Source organism: Oreochromis niloticus, linkage group LG10, assembly GCF_001858045.2.
Source record: "Oreochromis niloticus isolate F11D_XX linkage group LG10, O_niloticus_UMD_NMBU, whole genome shotgun sequence".
Taxonomy (NCBI): Eukaryota; Metazoa; Chordata; class Actinopteri; order Cichliformes; family Cichlidae; genus Oreochromis; species Oreochromis niloticus.
Genome location: NC_031975.2, coordinates 16,562,034 through 16,581,481, shown reverse-complemented (window position 1 = coordinate 16,581,481; position 19,448 = coordinate 16,562,034). Strand labels below are relative to the sequence as shown.

Below are 19,448 nucleotides of genomic sequence, written 5' to 3'. Positions count from 1 at the left end.
TTCATTAGATACAAGTTGCAATCATTTCTACATGTTAAGGGAAGGAATTACCCCTGCAGAATACAATTAGGAAACATTCAAATAAAAGATTAATTCACTTATTTTAGGGTTTCCCACTTTAATTTTCAAATGGTTGTCCTTTTTAGTGTCATGGTTATATAATGTTGTTGTTTTGTTTTTTTTTTGCTTACACTGAATTATAAGTGTTTTGCTACATGTGTTTCATTAAACTACAGCACTCTGTGTGACATATTTGTATTTTAGCTCTTAACAACCGTTTCAAAGATTTTTTTATTTCTGCAGTTTGAAGAACATAGATTATTGGGTTTAACATGGGAGGCATGACACTGGCTAAAGATAGGTTTACAATCCTTGCATTTGGATGTATTGTACTCCCAAAACTATAAACAACTAAAATAGGAATGAAATATATTGCCACTAATGAAAGGTGACCTGTACAGGTTTTCAAAGCCTTCACTCTTTCCTTACATGTAGAAATTCTTGACAAAGAATAACCTATACAGCAGTAACTTCCCAAGACAAATATCAGAGGAAGCCATAGAACAAAAGCTCTTGACCAAGCAGAAATTGTTTTGTTAGGGGTAACATCATTGCAGCCAAGCCGATATATAGGGCCATGGTCACAATAATAGCTATTAATAACCACAGATTCACAAAAATGTAGTCTGGTGAGAAGGCCAACTGCAGTTCCTGTTAGAGCAATAGCAAGAAGCCAGAAAAAGGTGATCAAAGACAGAATGATTTTGTGGCTCACTCTCATTTGATAGTGCAACGGGTACATGATAGCCATGATTCTGTCAAAGGACAGAACGACCAGATTAAAAGCCTGCATTGAAATTAAAGTAAAGCAGAAAAACATGAATGTCAAGCAGTTGTTGTAAGAAATATAGTGATGGTTAAACAGAGAAATGTCAAGAACCTTTGGCACCAAAGCAGAGTTACTTAACAGGTCTGTAAATGCAAGGTTAAAAACTGCAATATATTTAGGACTTCTTAATGTGTGGTCAAAAATTATTATAAGCATCACAGCTGTGTTTCCCACCACTGAAAAAATGTAAATAAAGCACAGAAAGACAAAGTAATACCTAATATTAGGTATGCCAACAAATCCACTTATTATAAAATTTGCAGGTCGCACAAAAGTGGTGTTTTTCTCAGCAGCTGAGTTTAAAAAATCCATTTGAAGATGTTTTTGTCTTCTTCTTTTTTTCAAATCAGCCAAGCTTTCTTTAGTGAAGCCTGCCTCAGAATAGAAGCACAGCAGCTTTGTGTTTTGTTCCTTATAGCAGCTATCTGTTCCCTTGTGGAAGTAACAGGGTGATGAAGCTGAATACAGAAAGGCTAGGCAATAGGGGTAACTTAATAAGGGTCAAGCTTGTCTGACTACTATAGCAGAAAGTTTCTCAATTTCCTTACAGCAAAAAATAGTCTATGGTTGACTAGGTCAACAGCTATAGTGGGTTGTTTTCCAATTACATCAAAACTCATATATAACTGCTAAAAAGCCAACAACAGTTATGATTAAAAACACAATATTAACTTCTAGTGCATTGTTTAGGTCCCACTCACAAATGCACAGTTCAGATGGTCCAAACAGTCCTATATCAAAGAAAAAAAGAAACAAGAAACTGCATCATGTTAAGTCAAAGTGAGAACTGAACAAGAAATAACCTAATGATTTTTAACTCATTGTTAACTATAAAGCTTGACAACCCATTCACATAAAACATATACAAATACATCTTCATTTGGAGGCACATAGATATGTACTTTATAGTATTCTACCTACAATCCCTGGCTTATTCCAAATGCCTTGTGTGGCCCCCTGCTTGGTCTGACTGAGCAGAACAAAAGAACTTCCTGTTTACTGTCCAAAGCAAATAAAGCAAATATAGTTCCCTTTCAGATACGCCCATCGATCTTTCATGGTTTAAGTAATATTCTTTGTTGTTTTCTGTTTTATGATATATTTGCACTTTCTGGTCTTTAGGTTGTTTCCATGACTCCCCTGTGTTCCACGTTCCATGTTTGCCAGCCTTGTGTGTTTAAGTCTCGTCTTCTCATTCAGTGTTCCCTTTCTGTGGCCCAGTCAGTTGTGTTCCCATGTCTATTTCTCCCCCAGTCCCAGTGTCAAGCCTGCATGTCTTAATTTTTGTCTCCATGGTTATCGTACGTCCTGTTTTATTTTGACAGTCTCTCGTCCTGTGTTTAGTATGTTCAGTTTTGCTTCAACCCCGTCTTGTTATGTCTGATTAGTTCCAGCTGTGTTCCCTCCTGTTTCCCATCCTCTCGTTACCCTGTGCATATTTTAGCCCTCTGTCTTGCTCTGCTTGTTGTCCATGTTGCTGTGTTTTTCCCTGTGCTCATCATGTTCCTGGCTGCTCCTAGTTCTCTGTTCTCATTTCTTAGATCCATGTTTCTAGTTTAGGTTTTGTTTTCTTGTTTGTAGCGTTCAAGTTTTTGTACAACAATAAAGCTGCCTCTTTTATTTTATCCCTTCGATTTTTGAGTCTTGAGTTCGGCTCCTACTCCTTCCTGCCACACAGCTATCCATGACAGAACGACACAACCACAACATGAACTCAGCGGACTCAAATCACCCCGTGAGGGACAGAGATCTGGTCCACTTCTAGAGTTTGGTGAGGCACATTGCCCACACCTCGGGGCATTCATGAACTTTGTCTCGTTGGCGTTCAGCCCGACTTACAGTCTCCTGGAAGAACCCTCACCTGCGCCAGGTTAAATTACTTGGGACCACCGAAGGTCTCCTTCCTGCATCTACTGGGAGCTCAGCCGAGCTATCTCAGACTTCTGTGTCAGCTGGGAGCTCAGCTGAGCAGACCTAGCCTATTGCGGACTCCACAGTGCCGCCTGAGCCTGCAGGTTTCCATCTGCCTGAGCCTGAGGAACACCCATCATCTGTGCGCAAACTTGAGCTGGAGGGTCCCTGTTTGCCCGAATCTGGGAAGCATCTGGAGCAGGCTGTGTGCCACACGCAGCCACCTGTGCCCCTGCACTGCCCCAGCCAGCTCAGTCTCCACAACAATTGGTACTGTTTCTGCTCCACCAAAGGTCTCTGCACCGTACTGTCCTACTCCACCAGAGCCAGAGGTCTGCACTCTGCCCAAGTCGGTGCTCACTGCACCACCAGGTCCTGAGCCAGAGGTCTGGGCTCCAACCGAGTTGGTAGCCAGTGCACTGCCACGTCCTGCTTCGCCAAAACCCAGTCCTGCTCCATCAAGGGTCTCCGTCCTCATCGACGTCAGCCTCCAGCAAAGCCACCTGAGGGTCTCTCTCACTGGCCATCTGCTAGGCCACAACAGTGCCGGCCATCTTCTAAGCCACCTTATAGTTTCCGTCTCTGTCTTCTCCATTGTCAGCCTCCGGTCCCGTCAGCTGAGGATCTTCGCCATCATTGTCAGCCTCCAGATCTGCTCCGTCTTCATCACTGGCCTTTCAGTCGGCCTCCCGGTGAGCCTCCTGATATGCTCCGTCTTAATCACTGGCCTCCCGTTCAGCCCCCTGAACTGTTTCAGCTGGCCACACGGCCATGAATTGGTAGTGAATGTGTGGTGTTTTGGGTTCTGCGTACTAGTCATGACCAAAAGATTTTAGTCAGATTTTCTTCTGATTCTGCTTTAGTGCCATATATAGGACTCAATGATTGTGGCCAAGTTGCTCTTTTAGTGGCAAGCAGATTCAGAATCTTCGTTCATTGCAGTAGATAGTCAGGCCCAATAGTCCTTGTTCATTGCAGGAGATAGTCAGATCCAATTTAGTCAGCAGGTCGCAGCCCAGTAAGTTGAGTGGGCAATCTGGTGCATAGAGAAACTGATGTTCAAATTTTGATCTCCACAAGTCACATCCAATGGTTTTGTGAAATACTGATGTTGTGGTTCCCCTGAGTATCCAACTTTCAGTGAAGCTGTTGTGGGTCAGTTGTTTCATTGAGTTGAGAAATGGCTGCCCCTGTGTCAGCTATCAACACAAGTGTCTCACTATCTGTTGTGTAGTTCACCACTGGCTGGGGGTTGGTGGTGTCATTTGGCCTGCACTGAATTGGTTCTTGCACTCTCACAAGAACCGATCATACTGTTAACACAACTTCAGCTCTTCACAAGCACCTGCACAGCTAGCATGCTAATGCTAAGCTAGCCAAGAACCCGGAGTGACGTTAAAGCTAAGTAAATGCTTCTACAGTAGAATCATTGTGGTGATCGCTTTAAAGTCTGTGCTGGTTTACAACTTTGATTTTGGTGCTGTCGACTTTGTGTTCATAACTAAACACTGTAACGATTGTTAAAGGTTATTTTACTGTGACAGGTTAACTATCTCTGTGGACTGTTGTTGTTTCTTTAAGAGACATGTTTGGTTGTGCTGCAGAAAAAGTGAGTGTGTGTGCAGGAAGGGGACGGGGTCCTTGCTGTTGTTCTTGTTCAGAGCTGGAGAGTGAGGACTCTCCTCAGGGTTAACGGCTTGTTTTCCTTTACCTATACAATAAATCGTGTTGAGATCAAAACCTCTGGTGCTTGAGAGCATATGTGAATGTTAGAATACTAAGAGAAAGATCACGTCTGTCCTAATTAGGATAGATATTTTTGCTGGTGTGTGGGGCTGTAGTCTGTAGGTTTATATTATTAAATAGTAATTATGAGACAGTGTATTTCAGATCATTTAACAGAGTAACATGAAAGCAATGTAACAAGAAGTATAATGAATGTCTTTCTTCTGGGTGTAATTAAGTAGCATACTTCATTGCTTTTAAGAAAAGTGTTCTGTGTAATATTTGCAATAATTACTTTTCAGAGTGATGACCAGTGTTGGGTAAGTTACTTTGAAAAAGTAATTCAATTATAGTTACTAGTTACTTATTCAAAAAAGTAACTCAGTTAGTAACTGAGTTACAATATTATAAAAGTAATTAATTACCAGGAAAAGTAACTAAATATGTAAAACAACTTGGATCCAGTCTTAATCAAAGTTACTAAAATAATAAAAAAATAAATTACTAAACATACTTGAACACACTAAAACATATATGCAACTCTGTTATAAAACTAAATATATAATTGAAGTAAATAGGCACTTTACAGCAGGAACTAACAGTAAACATTAATATATATGTATAAAAACTATTCAAATGTTACTGTGATAATATGACAAAACACCAATCAGATAATATTCTATAATTGTAAATAGAAGTATTTTTTAAATTTGTCATGAATAATACAATAAAACACAACAGATGTGTCAGAACCTTTGATATTTATTGCACATAAACAGGCTGCAACTGGCTGTCAAATAAGCATTAAATTAAATTATGCTTTTTAAGCAATGTAGTGCAAATTAAATGAGTCGAACTGTAACAGCTTTAGAGAACTCTGGCTAAACAAGTATTTTCCTCCATGGAAAAGTAGATAGCTGAGGTGATTTCAATTTAACACAGAAAAAATATACTGCATAATAAAACTAAAACATTTTTATAAAGTATAAAAATGTAAACAGATAATACAAAGTGTTAACTCCATGGCCATTTACAATCTATTTGAAGTTCCAGAGGTGTCGTCCTCATCTTCAAAGGAAAAAAAGTCATCCTCTGTGGCTGAGTCTGTGCTAAGTTGGCATGTTGGTGTGCTGGTACCTGCTCGCTGGTCTTTGTCAAGGACAATTTTCCGGCACTCTGCCAGCAGACTTGCCTTGGCCTTGTCCTTCCTTTCCTGTGTCCGCAGCCAACGTAGTTTGAACTTGGGCAGAGTCACAGCAGCCAAGAGAGCATCTTCACTTTCCAACACCTTCGAAAATCTTGTTTTGATTGCCTGAAAGTTAAGTATGTAAAGCATATATTATACAACCTATCTATACACATAGACACACACACCACATCATATATCATGTGGATCTTTAAAAATATATTGCATTTTACATTACATTTTTCATAATTGTTCTTTTTAAAGTACATGGTTTCTGTTCTTGCTTTACAGCAAAAGGTCTGCTCTCTAGTCATACAGCTTTAAAGCGTAGAATAAGATGTATAAACTAACAATATGCATTTTCCATCCATATGTATAAAATGCAATTGATTAAAAATACAAGTTCTTACTGTGACAACTGCCTCTGGAAGGTTTTCAAGAATTTGCAGGCCACTGCTCAACTCCAGGGTCTTAAACATCAATGTCTCCAGTGTGGGTAGGAGTATCCCATAAAAAGTGTTGTCTTCTCCCTGAACAATGTCCAGGGCCACTGTAAGTGGCCTCATGACAGTGCAGTACTCCCTGATGAACTGATGTTCCCACTCTGTCATGGCTGTCAACCCAAACTTGGAGAAGATGGTGTTCAGCTCAACAAGAGAAATCTCACAGATTCGAGCCAGGGAATCATAAAACGAATTCCATCTTGTAGTGCAAGGAACTAGCAGTTTCTTTCCAATAATGCCATCCACTGTCTCTGCAGCCATTGTTGAGCGACTGGCCTTGTTCCATAACCCTGTGCACTTTGTGGTAGCGCTTCTATATACTGCCTTTGTTTCTGATTGTGAAAGTAGCCACTTGTCAACATCATTACAAGAAACAAGATTTAATGTGTGTGATGCACATCTCTGGTGTGGCAGCAGAGTGATCATCACACCTACATTTTCATCGTTGTCATTATCATCACCAACACTGTTTTTTAAGGCATCATTCATGTTTGTAAAAGTTACCTCATCCTCATAAGATAAGATAAGATAAGATAAGATAAGACTTTATTGATCCCACGACGGGGAAATTTTTGCGTCACCTCAGCTCAGGTACAGATATCAGAAAGAAATACAAAAAAAAAATACAAATAAGTACAATCAATGAAAAAAGTAAGATAATACACTATATACAATGGTAGCACACACAGTATAATACACTATATACAATGGTAGCACACACAGTATAATACACTATATACAATGGTAGCATACACAGTATGTGATTATGGATATGGTTGGAAATATGGAAGACATAAACTATATCGCTTGATATAGCTATTGTACCACTACTACTATTCCTATTTATAGACATGTACACACACACATGTACACACTAAATATACATATGTATACATATACATACATATATACCTGCACATGTCCATACACATGGAAGGTCCATTATGCATGAAGTGGTGACCGTGGATGTTCACAGTGTCCAGTGACTTATGACATTGTGATTGAGGAGTTATAGAGTCTAACTGCTGTTGGGATGAATGATCTGCGAAAGCGCTCCTTCCTGCACCGAGGGTGTTTTAGTCTCTGACTAAAGGAGCTGCTCAGCCCACTCACATACTCATGCAGTGGGTGATGTGGGTTGTTCATGATGGATGTCAGCTTTACTAACATCCTCCTCTTGCCAACCACCCCCACAGACTCCAGGGGACATCCCAGCACGGAGCTAGACCTCCGCACCAGTTTGTCAATCCTGTTCCTGTCCCTGTCCGTGCATCCACTCCCCCAGCAGGCCACTGCATAGAAAAGGGCAGATGCTACCACAGTGTCATAGAATGTCCTTAACAGAGTCCTGCAGACTCCGAAGGACCTCAGTCTCCTCAGCAGGTGGAGTCGACTCTGGCCTTTCTTATACAGGATGGCTGTATTTGTAGTCCAGTCCAGTTTATTGTTGAGGTGAACACCCAGGTACTTATAAGAGTCCACTATCTCATCATTCTCAGAGTCATCCTCCTCAACTGGCTGGTACTTTTTGAAGGCCTTGACAAAATTAGAGCCATTGTCCGTCACAGTTGATGTTATTTTGTGGGATATGCCATAGTGTGAGTGAATGTTGTCCAACTCAAGAGCAATATTATCATGCGTATGGCGACCCTTAAATCTTCTGCATGCCAGTGCTGCTTTCTCTCTCTGCGTGCTGTGTGGATTTATCCAATGTACTGTTACACCAAAATAGCTTTTATTATATGCGGTCCAGATGTCTGCTGTAGTAGAGACGTATTCTAACTCATTAAATGTCTTTTTGAGCTCGACATTCATTTTAGCATACTCGGTGTCGATGTATTTGGAAAAAGTCTTTCTACATGGTGGGCCGACCCCTCCTCTAGCTGGTATCTTGGCAAGAAGAGACTTGAAGGAATCCGACTCGACTGTTGATAAAGGCAGCATGTTCTCAACGACATACCTGGCTATCAGTTTGTTTGATTCAGTCTGTGTCACAGTCACAGATGTTTGTGGAGAAGAGAAATCAAGCTTAGACTGCTTGGATTGCGTCGCTACATCTCCATCGCTCGCTGAGCTCATGTTAGCCTCACCTGGGTTTGAGCTGCGCCTGCTAGCATCAACACCGTCGTTCTTAGCGACCAGTTTTGTTGAAGCATGTGACGTTGAGAGGTGCTTTGTAAGATTTGAATTGCTTGTAACTGATGTTGAAAGACACTTTGTTCCAGGGCATAGGTTACATTTCACATACAGATTCTTGCCTTTTATCTCTTTGAGTGAAAAATAATGTCTGTACCTCCACTTAAAAAATGCTACCTTCGAATTATCCGGGCTCTCCATGACTTTTGCTACTGTGCTATCTGTTTGTATGTGAACATCTGCCCAAGTCTACCCCTGATTGGTTTACTACCTTACTCTTACTCAGCCAATCAGATCCACTTGTGCGACTATTTTACCCTCCTACCTCCCAGTAAGCCGAAGACAGCTTCAATCGCGTGTGTATGTTGAAAAATAGTAACGCACCGCATTTTATTGTTAGTAACTGTAACGGCGTTGTAACGATAGGAATAGTAATTAGTTAGATTACTCGTTACTGAAAAAAGTAACGCCGTTAGTAACGCCGTTACTTGTAACGCCGTTACTTGTAACGCCGTTATTCCCATCACTGGTAATGACCCTCAGTAACTCTGATCACAACAAAGAGGGGAAAGACCTCCAACATGCCCAAACATTTGACTACGCAGCACATAATTAACTTGCATGAATGTAATGTCTTTGATATGCTGCTTAAAGATGGTGGTGACTCTCAAACTGGAGCCAACACGAATCGATAAGGAATCGAATCGATAAGTCATATCAATAATGGAATCGGAATTGCTAAACTCTTATTAATTCCCATCCCTAACCAGCACAATCAGCAGTAACAAGCAGTCTAATAAAATACTTTCTTCTGGGAGTAATTAAGTAACATACTGCATAACTTAAGAAAAATGTTCAGTGTAATATGTGTAATACATTACTTCATTAACAACCTCCACACCGATCACTACAAAGCAGGGAAATACCTCCAACACAGACAAACATTTGACCACACAACATCCAGTTATCTATAAGAAATCAAACTGATAATCGACTTTGAAAATGGGATTGAAATCAGTAAATTTGTAGCAATTCCCATCTCTGGACATATTGGAAACTAATTTGATCTATTTTCACATAGAATGTGTAAATGCCACAAGCTTTTTAATGTTAACAGTGTGTCTTTGTTTGCAGTGGACTTTATCTGCTATTACCTTTTCAATTAACCATAAGCAGTGGATGCCAGTCAAGTATAATTTCTTATGTGTTGAACCGTAAAGTTCTGGTGAGCACAGTGTAACAGCAGTCTGGCGAGGAAGGAGCGGCTAGCAGGTCCAGCGGGCATAGGGTGTGAAGGTTAGCCGGATAACTCGAAGCCAGTCAGTTAAATCAAACAACAGACCTTTATTCGCTGCCAGCAACACAAGACCAATCAAGCCAGGTCTCCACGGCTCTACTCTGTCCAAACATACATGTGCGGGGATCGGTAGTAGCCGGCGCCAGCCCGTTACAACGGTAAGGTTTCTCTGAGTATATGGCTGCCACCCTATACTCACACACCCACTAGGAGACTCCTACAACTACTACAATAGTAGTGCAACCCCCCCTCCAGTGGTGCTATAATACAATAAGGGTTGGTAGAACAGCTACCAGTAGTACTACACTAAAGTACTACGAAAGTAGATTTTTGCAATAAAATAGCTGTGTAATATCATACAGTTGTGTTTTCAAATGAGAAAGACTGTAATTAGATTTACAGTTTTTATTTTACTTTTAAAATTATTTACCTTAAACAGGTTTAAAGTGCATTTAATACTAAGGTGTCACAGCTAAAATATATTCTGGACATAAGTTTCCACCATAAAAAGACCACACACAAAACAGAAACTTCCACTAACACACCTAGATATCCTGAAAGTCACAGTAGGGCTTTTATTAACTGCCTTGTGGTTTAAAGTCAAATGAGAATGTAAAGAAATGATTAAAATTAATAATTATGCTTTGTAATGTTCATTAACCAGCATCAAATACACTATTACATTAAAGTATTTCACAAAAACACACACAATAACCGTATACATGATGTTTTAAGAGCAAAAAATTATAGCATAAATTGTGGCATTGTACTAAAAGAAATGACCTCAACACTGGAAATTAGATTTAAAATATTTTCTACTTGTAAATGTATTACTCCAGCACAATTCTGTGTTCACAATAAAATGTTCACACATTGTTTTTAGGATTTTTATACTTTACATTTTAAATAGTTTCAATTTTCAACAACAATTATATAATGTTATATTGTTATTATGAGACATGAAACATTATTGTTTTGTTTGCCATATTTGGATTATTTTATATGAATTTTTAGTCTATGTTTTCAGCTTTTTAAAAACCCCCACAAAGGATGATTGGGTACTGCCAAGGTTCAAATCTGAATGCTTTTTTTTGTTTGTTGAAATTTAAAATTGCATTTTAACTTTTAATAACTTCTTCAACGATTCTTTGATTTCCTGTGTCTGAAGACCATAGATTATTGGATTTAAAGTCAAAGGCATGACAGTGGCCAAAGATAGACTTACAGTCCTTGCATTTGGAGGTATTGTACTCCCAAAGGTAAAGATAAATAGTGTAGGGAGGAAATAAATTGCCACTAATGAAAGGTGACCTGTGCAGGTTTTTAAAGCCTTTAGTCTTTCCCTACATGTAACAGTTTTTGACAAAGAATAACCAATACAGCAGTAGCTTCCCACGATAAATGCCAGTGGAACCCAAAGAACAAGAACTGGTGCCAAATAACCAATTACACGATTTGGAGTAAGATCATTGCAGCCAAGCCGATACACAGGTCCATGATCACAGAAATAGCTCTGAATAACCACAGAGTCACAGAAAGAAAGTCTTGTGAGAAGACCAACTGCAATGAGTATGATAGTAATAACAAGAAGCCAGAAAAAAGCGATTAAAGATAAAATGAGCTTGTGGCTCATTCTCATTTGGTAGTGCAGAGGGTACATGATAGCCATGACTCTGTCAAAGGACAATACAACCAGATTAAAAGCCTGTGCTGCAAAAAAAGTCAAGCAGAAAAACATGAATGCCAAGCAGTCATTGTAGGAGATATGGTGATGGTTAAACAGAAAAATGTCAACAAGCTTTGGCATCAAAGCAGAGCTACTTAACAGGTCTGTAAATGCAAAGTTGAAAACTCCAATATGTTTTGGACCTTTCAATGTATGATCCAAAATTATGACAATCATCACTAGTGTGTTTCCCACCACTGAAAAAATGTAAATAAAGCACAGAAAGACAAAGTAATACCTAATATTAACTATGCCATTAAATGCACTTATTATGAAATATGCAGGTTTCACAAATGTGATGTTTTTCCCAACAGCTGAATTAAAAAATTCCATTTGTAGAATTTTTTGTTAATCTTGTAAGGTTAAAGTTAATGCCCTTTATTTTCTGTTTGGGCAAACCTTGTTTAGTTAAGACTGGCTCCAAATGGAAGCAGAGCACCTTTGTGTTCTGTCCCTTATAGCCACTTTGCATTCCCCTATGACATCAAACCATATGGTTACAGCTTTGTGCAGACAGTTTAACTAATAGGAATATTACATAATGGTTAATATTTTCTGACTGCCATCCTGCTATCCTGAATTTTTTTCTGAATGCTGGTCAACCTCAGACTGACAATACAACTAAACATCATGTTGTTTTGGATGAATTAAAAAGCTGGAAAGGGTACTTAGTGAAAAATGTGTACCCTTTGTCTACTCCTGATATTAATCTAAGCTTACCAAATACCGGCTTTGCTGTCCTGCCAAGCTTGCTGTTGGGCACTGTTACTTTGTGTCAATAAGCTCGTAAGTAGCAAATTTAGTTAATAGAAGTCAGTCAATAATGGTAAAAGCTAACATATGTTAAAAGACTCATCAAAGGTAAAATATTTTTTCACAAGACAGAAGAGGATGGATGGCTGGAATGGAAAGATAGACAGATGTTGTGCACTGCCTTGGAAGTTTGGAGTGGAGCAGATGTGATTGGTCTTCACCCATGATGTTGTGATGGCCCAACTCACAGGTTTTTTTTCCTCCAGAAGTCTACCACCATCTCCTTTGTCTTGCTGAAATTCAGAAAGAATTTCAGACCATTCTACAAACTTCCTCACCAGATCCCTGTACTCAGACTCCTTCCCACCCTTAATGCACCCAACCACTCCAGTGTCATCAGAAGATTTCTGCAGGTGGCATATTCCACTGTTGTACTGGAAATCTCACTTGGCAGAAATGGCTGGATGGTATAAAGGGTAGTGGAAAAAAATTTTTTTTTTGAAAAACATGTTTCTCGCTATGCCACCAGTGCCATCCAGGTGACAGTGACAGCAGCACAGAAAATGAATAATTGTACGCTTCCATTTACTTATTTATTTATTTTTATTTATTTTTTAGTTAGGGCGCCCTTGCATATGTGCACTTACAGGTATAAACACACTTATATTTAAGCATGTTGTTTGTCATGGACAATATGTTCAGGTTCAGACTGGGTGTAGGACACTCCTCCCAATCACACCCCACTGTTGTTGACCAAGAAAAGTCCCCCAGTATAATAATGGAGCCCCGAAGTGGGGTGACTTTCACCAGCTTACCAAGAACTCCATGAATACTGGGTCCCCGCAATAGCGACCCTGAGCCTGCTCACTATCAGTCACATCCAGCTTTAAGGACACTAGCACATATAACATGATTTGATTCAGGAGGTATAGACAATCTGTGAGTACAGTTAGTGAGTACAGCATGTGTTGTACTCAAGTGTTCCTAGTGCAAGTGTTTTGTACAAGTTACAACCTTCTGTCCATTGACCTTATATGTTTAGGCATTTTTCTGTAAGTAGTCTCCCAGGGTTATTGTTTCCTTTGCTTATATTTCTTTGTCCTTTGTTACAGGAAGACTGACTGTGATTCTATTACCAGCAAATTACATATTACAGTATGTGAGCTAACACACTTGGTTAGACCTTGCTCTTGTACAGACTGGCGAGATTTTCTTTTCCACCCCTTGAAGAGTACCCAGTGTGCAGAGTCTACACTTTGAGTTTACACTTTGGGTGGTTTGTTACTGGCGATTTATGCTTTAGCAGGAAAACTACATCATAGCTACTACTAACTGCAAATCCCTCAGAAACCCTACAGTGTAACTTGATTACCGGATAGCAATTGGCCTGTTCAGTACTGCTGATTCCTCCTGTGCTATTTAAACTTTTTTTCACCAATGTTTTTTTAATTTATTAGTGAGAGAATACGAATTTTCTCATCAATATAAAGCATACGAAGCATAGTCTCAACTTAAGGACTCAAAAATTTCCTGCTTATAAAACACCAGCACGTGACCACGAGGAGCAGCTCAAAAGCTGGCCTGTTAATGTCGTCACTCAGAGAACCAATGTTAAAATGTAACCACACGGTCTGTCACTTTTAGTAGCCCTGTGTTCCCACTGTAATCAAACCATGTGATCATATTGTTATAAGTAGAATTTACTCAGTCGGGTCACTACACCATGATTCAGTTTATTTGCCACAAAAAATAACATTTCTAGGTTTCTACCAGTTTAGTCAGTCCTTTACATTATATTTACATTTTGGTTGGATGTTCTTTGAAACACTAATCAAAGGCTGCCCATATCCACATAGAAGCTGGAAGAAAGAGAAGTTGGAAGGCTTCCTGACATATTCTCAGAGCAGAAAATGATCTATTTAAACAGTCATTAAAATGTATTTCTGTAGTTATATAGTAGCTTTACTGAATCTCCCTTTGAAAAAAAAAAAAACCAACAACCATATGTCATGTTGCAATGCATATATCTCAGAAAGGCAACCCTTACATTTGGCTAAAGATAAATGTGATTAGTTATCACTATCACCTCACAGCATAAAGGTCCCTGTGTTGAATCTAATCTTTCACCTTTCCATGCTTTCCCTGTTTGTGCATGACTTCACAACAGGCTTTATTTTATTTTATTTTATTTATGATAAACTCCTAAACTTTCACGTTCATAAACTGGCCATAGTTGTGAATAAGTATCTGTATGTATCTGTATCTGTACAGTTGCTTAAAACATTACAAATCACAAATCTTTGCTACATGATGTGTTTTCAAATCAAATGCACATTGGCCCGTGCAGTGGGACATTTGTAATTTGGGTTCTATTTGGAAGTACTTAAACATACTTGAACATTTTTTTTATTTTATATGCATTCCTTAAATAAACAAAGGGGTAAAAATATTTATGCCAAATTTATTCTTACTTTTTAAATTTGACTTTTCTATTTTTGTAGTGTGTTATGATTCTTCCCTGTAACTTTTTTAGAGATTCTTTGATTTCTCGTGTCTGAAGAACATATATGATAGGGTTCAGCATTGGAGGAAAGACTGAGGTCAGAGACAGGTTTATGATTCTGGCATTTGGCTCTATGTTTGCACGTAGAGTAAATGTGATTAATATTGGGAGGAAATAGATTGCCACTAATGAAAGATGAGCTGTGCAGGTTTTAAAGCCCTTCATTCTTTCTCGAACTGTGGCTACTTTAGCTAAAGCATAGCCTATAATCAGATAACTCAACAAAACAATTGTAAGAGGAAGCCAAAGAATAAGAGCTGGCAAAATCCAAGCAGTTATATCGCTAGGTGTAAAATCATTGCATGCAAGCCGGTATATCTGACCATGGTCACAGAAATAGCTTTTAATAACGACTGACTCACAGAAGGAAAGCCTTGTAAGAAGGCCAGTTGCAATAAGTACAACAATAATGACAAACACCCAGAAAGAGGCAATTAAAGAGAACATAAGCTTGTGAGTTAACTTCAGTTGATAATGCAGTGGGTAAACAATCGCCATAACTCTGTCATATGACAGTGCAACCAGATTTAGTGCTTGCATTGAAAGGAATACATAGCAGAAAAACAGGAATGTCAAGCAGTCATTATAGGAAATGTGGGGGTGATTAAACAAAAAGATATCGAGAACCTTTGGCACCATAGCAGAGTTACCTAACAGATCAACCAATGCAAGATTGAAAACTGCAATATATTTCGGTGTTCTTAGATTGTGATCCAAATATATGGCAGCCATGACAGCTGTGTTTGCCAGGACAGAAATAATATAAACAAAAACCAGAAAGGCATAATAATAATTTATATTAGGAATGCCAATAAATCCACTTATAATGAAAAATGCAGGACGCAAAAAAGTGATATTTTTTCCAAGTGCAGAGTTGAAAAGGTCCATTGGCAAAAAATCTTACAGTCTTATATTGCCTAAGCTCTGATAATGACAGCAGTACTGCACATCATGATTCTGTTATGCAAACTGGAGTACCCCAGATGATGAAGTTCTAGCTATCTGCAGATCCCCTCAGTGTTTATATTTATCAAACCAATAGCTACTCTGTGTGTTGTGTGTGTGTGTGTGTGTGTGTGTGTGTGTGTGGTATAGGTGGGGGTGGGGTGGGTGGGTGATGGGGGGTAGTTTCAAATGTTGTTTTTTTTCCTTTGTTTGTTTGATATAGGATTTTAAATGTTCAGCATTTCCTTTGTCATAATTCAACATTTATACTGTGACAATATCAAATCAAAAATCAAATCACTTTTATTGTCACGTCACATGTGCAGGTACACTGGTACAGTACATGTGAGTGAAATTCTTGTGTGCGAGCTTCTCAAGCAACAGAGTTGTGCAAAAATACAATAACGTAAAACAAGCAAAATATAAAAATGGCTAATCTAAAAAGTAATAAATATGTGTACAATATATAAAGGTATATACATTACTGAACGTGTGTACTAAATATGTTTTTCTACGTGTGTGTGTGTGTGTGTATATAGTGTGTATATACATGTTTTACAATATGTTACAAAGTGAGAGGTCTGAACTGCCAGAACAGTTTAAAACCTGGACTCTTGCTCTATGTAGCAATGCTGTTGCACTACTTGTCGCAATGACTCTGTGTGGCAGGCAGTGTATGGGCCCTAATGCAGGACTTGGATGCAGAACTAAACTCAAAAGTCATCTTTATTGCTGGAACCTTTCAAAAAACAAAGTAAAGCTGGGTTAAAGTTGAAGCTGGGTCCAAGTCAATTTCACTCACATTTGTGGAGGACTGTGGAGAGACAGTATCGATTGCTGCAGCTGGGGAGCAGTCTCTGCAGGCGGTGAGATGTGCAGAGACAGAATATCCAGGGTGAGCCACACCCTGGATATTCTCTTGACAGCAAATGCCTCCAACAAGCTCAAGTATGGAACCTCTGATGAACAGGTAGGCATCTTCAAAGAAGTAGTTCTTTCACTAGGCTGAAGTGATACACCATTAGTGGGAAGTGGGAAGGAAAAACTCCCTTTTACCAGGAAAAAATCTAATAATAACCAATGATTAAATGCAAAGTTGTGTATAAACAGTCAGTCAAAAAAGATGAGAAAAAGAAATAGTGCATCACAGGAAGCCCCCAGCAGCCCAGGCCTTTTAAGGGTGGATTTCAAGGTCACCCACTCCCATTCTATGATATGGTACCATGAGGCCTTTAAGATAAGATGGGTTCAGATTATTAAAGATCTTATATGTGATCAGAAAGATTTTGAATTTTAGTTCTTGATGTAATGTGAGCCAATGAAGAGAAACCAGTATGGGAGAAATATGGTTCAGTATGTGCATTGATAATTCATTCATCAACAACTAAATGGGACTGTGGAAGACAAAACTAGAGGCTAACTCCAAGACTACTGCACGTCACCATCAAGTGTGGAATATGCCAACATGCGCAATATGTCCCTATGCTATTCTGATTAGCGGGGTGGAAGTAACGAATTACAAATACTCACGTTACTGTAATTAAGTAGATCTTTTGGGTACTTGTACTTTTATGAGTCATTTTTCAAGTGTGTAATTTTACTCATACTTGAGTACAACTTACACCATGTAATCTACTTCACTACTTATAAAATCAAAAGTCGCTACTGAGTACGCCCACAATTTGAATTAATATTCAAACTTTTCGTCTGCATTTTTGCAGCCAATAAGGCCGTGCAATCGCAACCGCGCCAATTTAAGACGTAAGCAAAGAATACACCCCGCTGCAGCAGCAGGCGCAGGTGTCTAGAGGTGCTAAATGGTGGAGTATAAACTACTTTATAGACGGAAGATTTGGAGACAAAGAAGCCAAAATGGAGACAAAAGACAACACTATGAACCGTGAAAACAACGTAGAAAAGACGGAGGACAAGTGCCCGTGGCCGTACCTGGAGGAATTTTTCATGTACAGAGGGAGGAAAGGAGACAGCGTCCAGATGCAGTGCAAACTTTGTTTGACCTCTACAGTCATTTCAGCTTACAAGACTTCAGCGTCTAATCTAAAAAAAAAACACATTGAGGTAAGAGGTTTTACAACTATACGTGTACGATATTGCTTTCTTATTTTTCATGTGTGTTAAGGTTATTAGTTTGGCTAAGATATTGTCACCGCCATTGGTTAGCCTGATATTAAAATAAGACGGAGCTAGCTAACGTCCGTGTGTGTGCATGCATAATTGAGCTACAATTCGTAGGAATGTTTTAGCTTATTATTTGGACAACCACCATCATTACAATAAATTAAATTTGTAGTCATTTAAAACTCATAGGCCTACAATCAGCTGGCCTATATTTAAAAAAAAAAAAAAAAAACTGGCACACAGTGCTGAGCTGCATCTCAAATTAATCTTCGAGCTCTCAGTTGACATGTACCAGAGCCAGATTGATGGATCAGTTGATCAGTATCATTGGCCTGATATAGGTCTATCATAGTGACATGGCACTTAATCAGTAGGGTTATGTTTCCCAATATGATATATTTTTTTAAAGAACATAATGTGGATTGTTTTTATTTGTTAGCTGTATGGGCAGCATTTTTGTGTATGTGATCCCTTTTCTTAAATTAGATTTGCTATATACACATATTTTGCTCTCTTGGTATTTTTAGGACCTGACTGGTACTGAAAACTTTAGGGTGATACTGATAAAAAGGAGTTAAATATTTAGATACTGATACATTGGTCGATACTCTTTTTACAGATAGTATACAGATTACGGAACTTAGAATGTATACAGAAATACATGTTTTTTGCAATGATCGTCAAAATTGGTTTGCACTTGTGAATAAATACAGCAATATATCTGCAAAATTTGACCAAATTCACCACTCTTTTATACTATGCTAAACAATCAAAGATTAGCTCAAATTGTTACTCTATCAGGGGTGGGCAACTCCAGGCCTTGAGGGCTGGTGTCCTGCGGGTTTTAGATCTCACCCTGGCTCAACACACCTGAATCAAATGATTAGTTCATTACCAGGCCTCTGGAGACTATAAGACATGTTGAGGAGGTAATTTAGCCATTTGAATCAGCTGTGTTGGATCAAAGACACATCTAAAACCTGTAGGACATGGCCCTCGAGGCCTGGAGTTGCCCACCCCTACTCTAGTTGAATGATGTTTTAAAAATGTGTTTTCCTTTATTGTTAATCAGAGTGATGTTATGAAGTAATGTATGAACCTGATGTATGATAGTATTTATCTCTACAGAGGAAACATCCATCGAAGATTGAGCAGTACAATATCACTGTGGCATCAACATCTCGTCAGCGAAAGACCACAGCCACACTAAACAAGCTCTCAGCAAATACACAAGCCAAGTTACCAGGCCTGATGTTGAGAGCTGCAAACAAACATGTTCAACAAGCAACTGTTGACAAGCTTGTCATCAATTTCATATGTGAGGGTCTACAGCCATTTGCAGTGGTAGAACAGCCATCTTTCAAAGAATTGGTTACCACATTACAACTTCAAGCCAAAGTTATCTCCAGACCCACTGTCCGTGCCAGAATCTGTGAAGCTGCTGATCACATGAAGATGACTTTGGTTGCAGCATTGGATAAAGTCAGATTTGTCGCTACCACTACTGATTGTTGGTCAGCTCATCAGAAAAGTTACCTTGGAGTCACATGCCATTGGATAGAGGAAGAGTCCCTGGAAAGAAGATCTGCAGCACTAGCGTGCAAAAGATTGAGAGGGTCTCACACATTTGACATGCTTGCTGGTGCGCTTGATGATATCCATTGCCAATACAAGA

At 39.0% G+C, this 19,448-nt stretch overlaps 2 protein-coding genes across 2 annotated transcripts; both read right to left on the bottom strand.

The window, feature by feature from the left end:
• Nucleotides 1–211: 211 nt before the first annotated feature.
• LOC109203815 (uncharacterized) lies at nt 212–15,577 on the bottom strand. Its single transcript, XM_019363552.2, has 5 exons — nt 14,598–15,577; nt 12,942–12,993; nt 6,122–6,358; nt 5,663–5,837; nt 212–1,347 (listed from the first exon to the last, which is right to left on the bottom strand). Exons 1-5 carry the CDS (start codon nt 15,575–15,577, stop codon nt 212–214), a joined length of 2,580 nt encoding a protein of 859 aa, XP_019219097.2.
• LOC109203864 (olfactory receptor 1-like) lies at nt 10,753–11,706 on the bottom strand. Its single transcript, XM_019363678.1, has one exon. The coding sequence runs from the start codon at nt 11,704–11,706 to the stop codon at nt 10,753–10,755; it is 954 nt and encodes a 317-aa protein (XP_019219223.1).
• Nucleotides 15,578–19,448: the final 3,871 nt, after the last annotated feature.

Bases quoted from the DNA above. Each gene is read 5' to 3' on its own strand.
- LOC109203815 (XM_019363552.2), bottom strand. From the start codon at position 15,577: ATGGACCTTTTCAACTCTGCACTTGGAAAAAATATCACTTTTTTGCGT. The intron at 5,838-6,121 runs GTAAGAACTTGT...CTTAACTTTCAG, and splicing joins TTCCAGAGGCAGTTGTCACA to GCAATCAAAACAAGATTTTC. The intron at 1,348-5,662 runs GTACCAGCACAC...TTCTGTATTCAG, and splicing joins TGACAAAGACCAGCGAGCAG to CTTCATCACCCTGTTACTTC.
- LOC109203864 (XM_019363678.1), bottom strand. From the start codon at position 11,706: ATGGAATTTTTTAATTCAGCTGTTGGGAAAAACATCACATTTGTGAAA.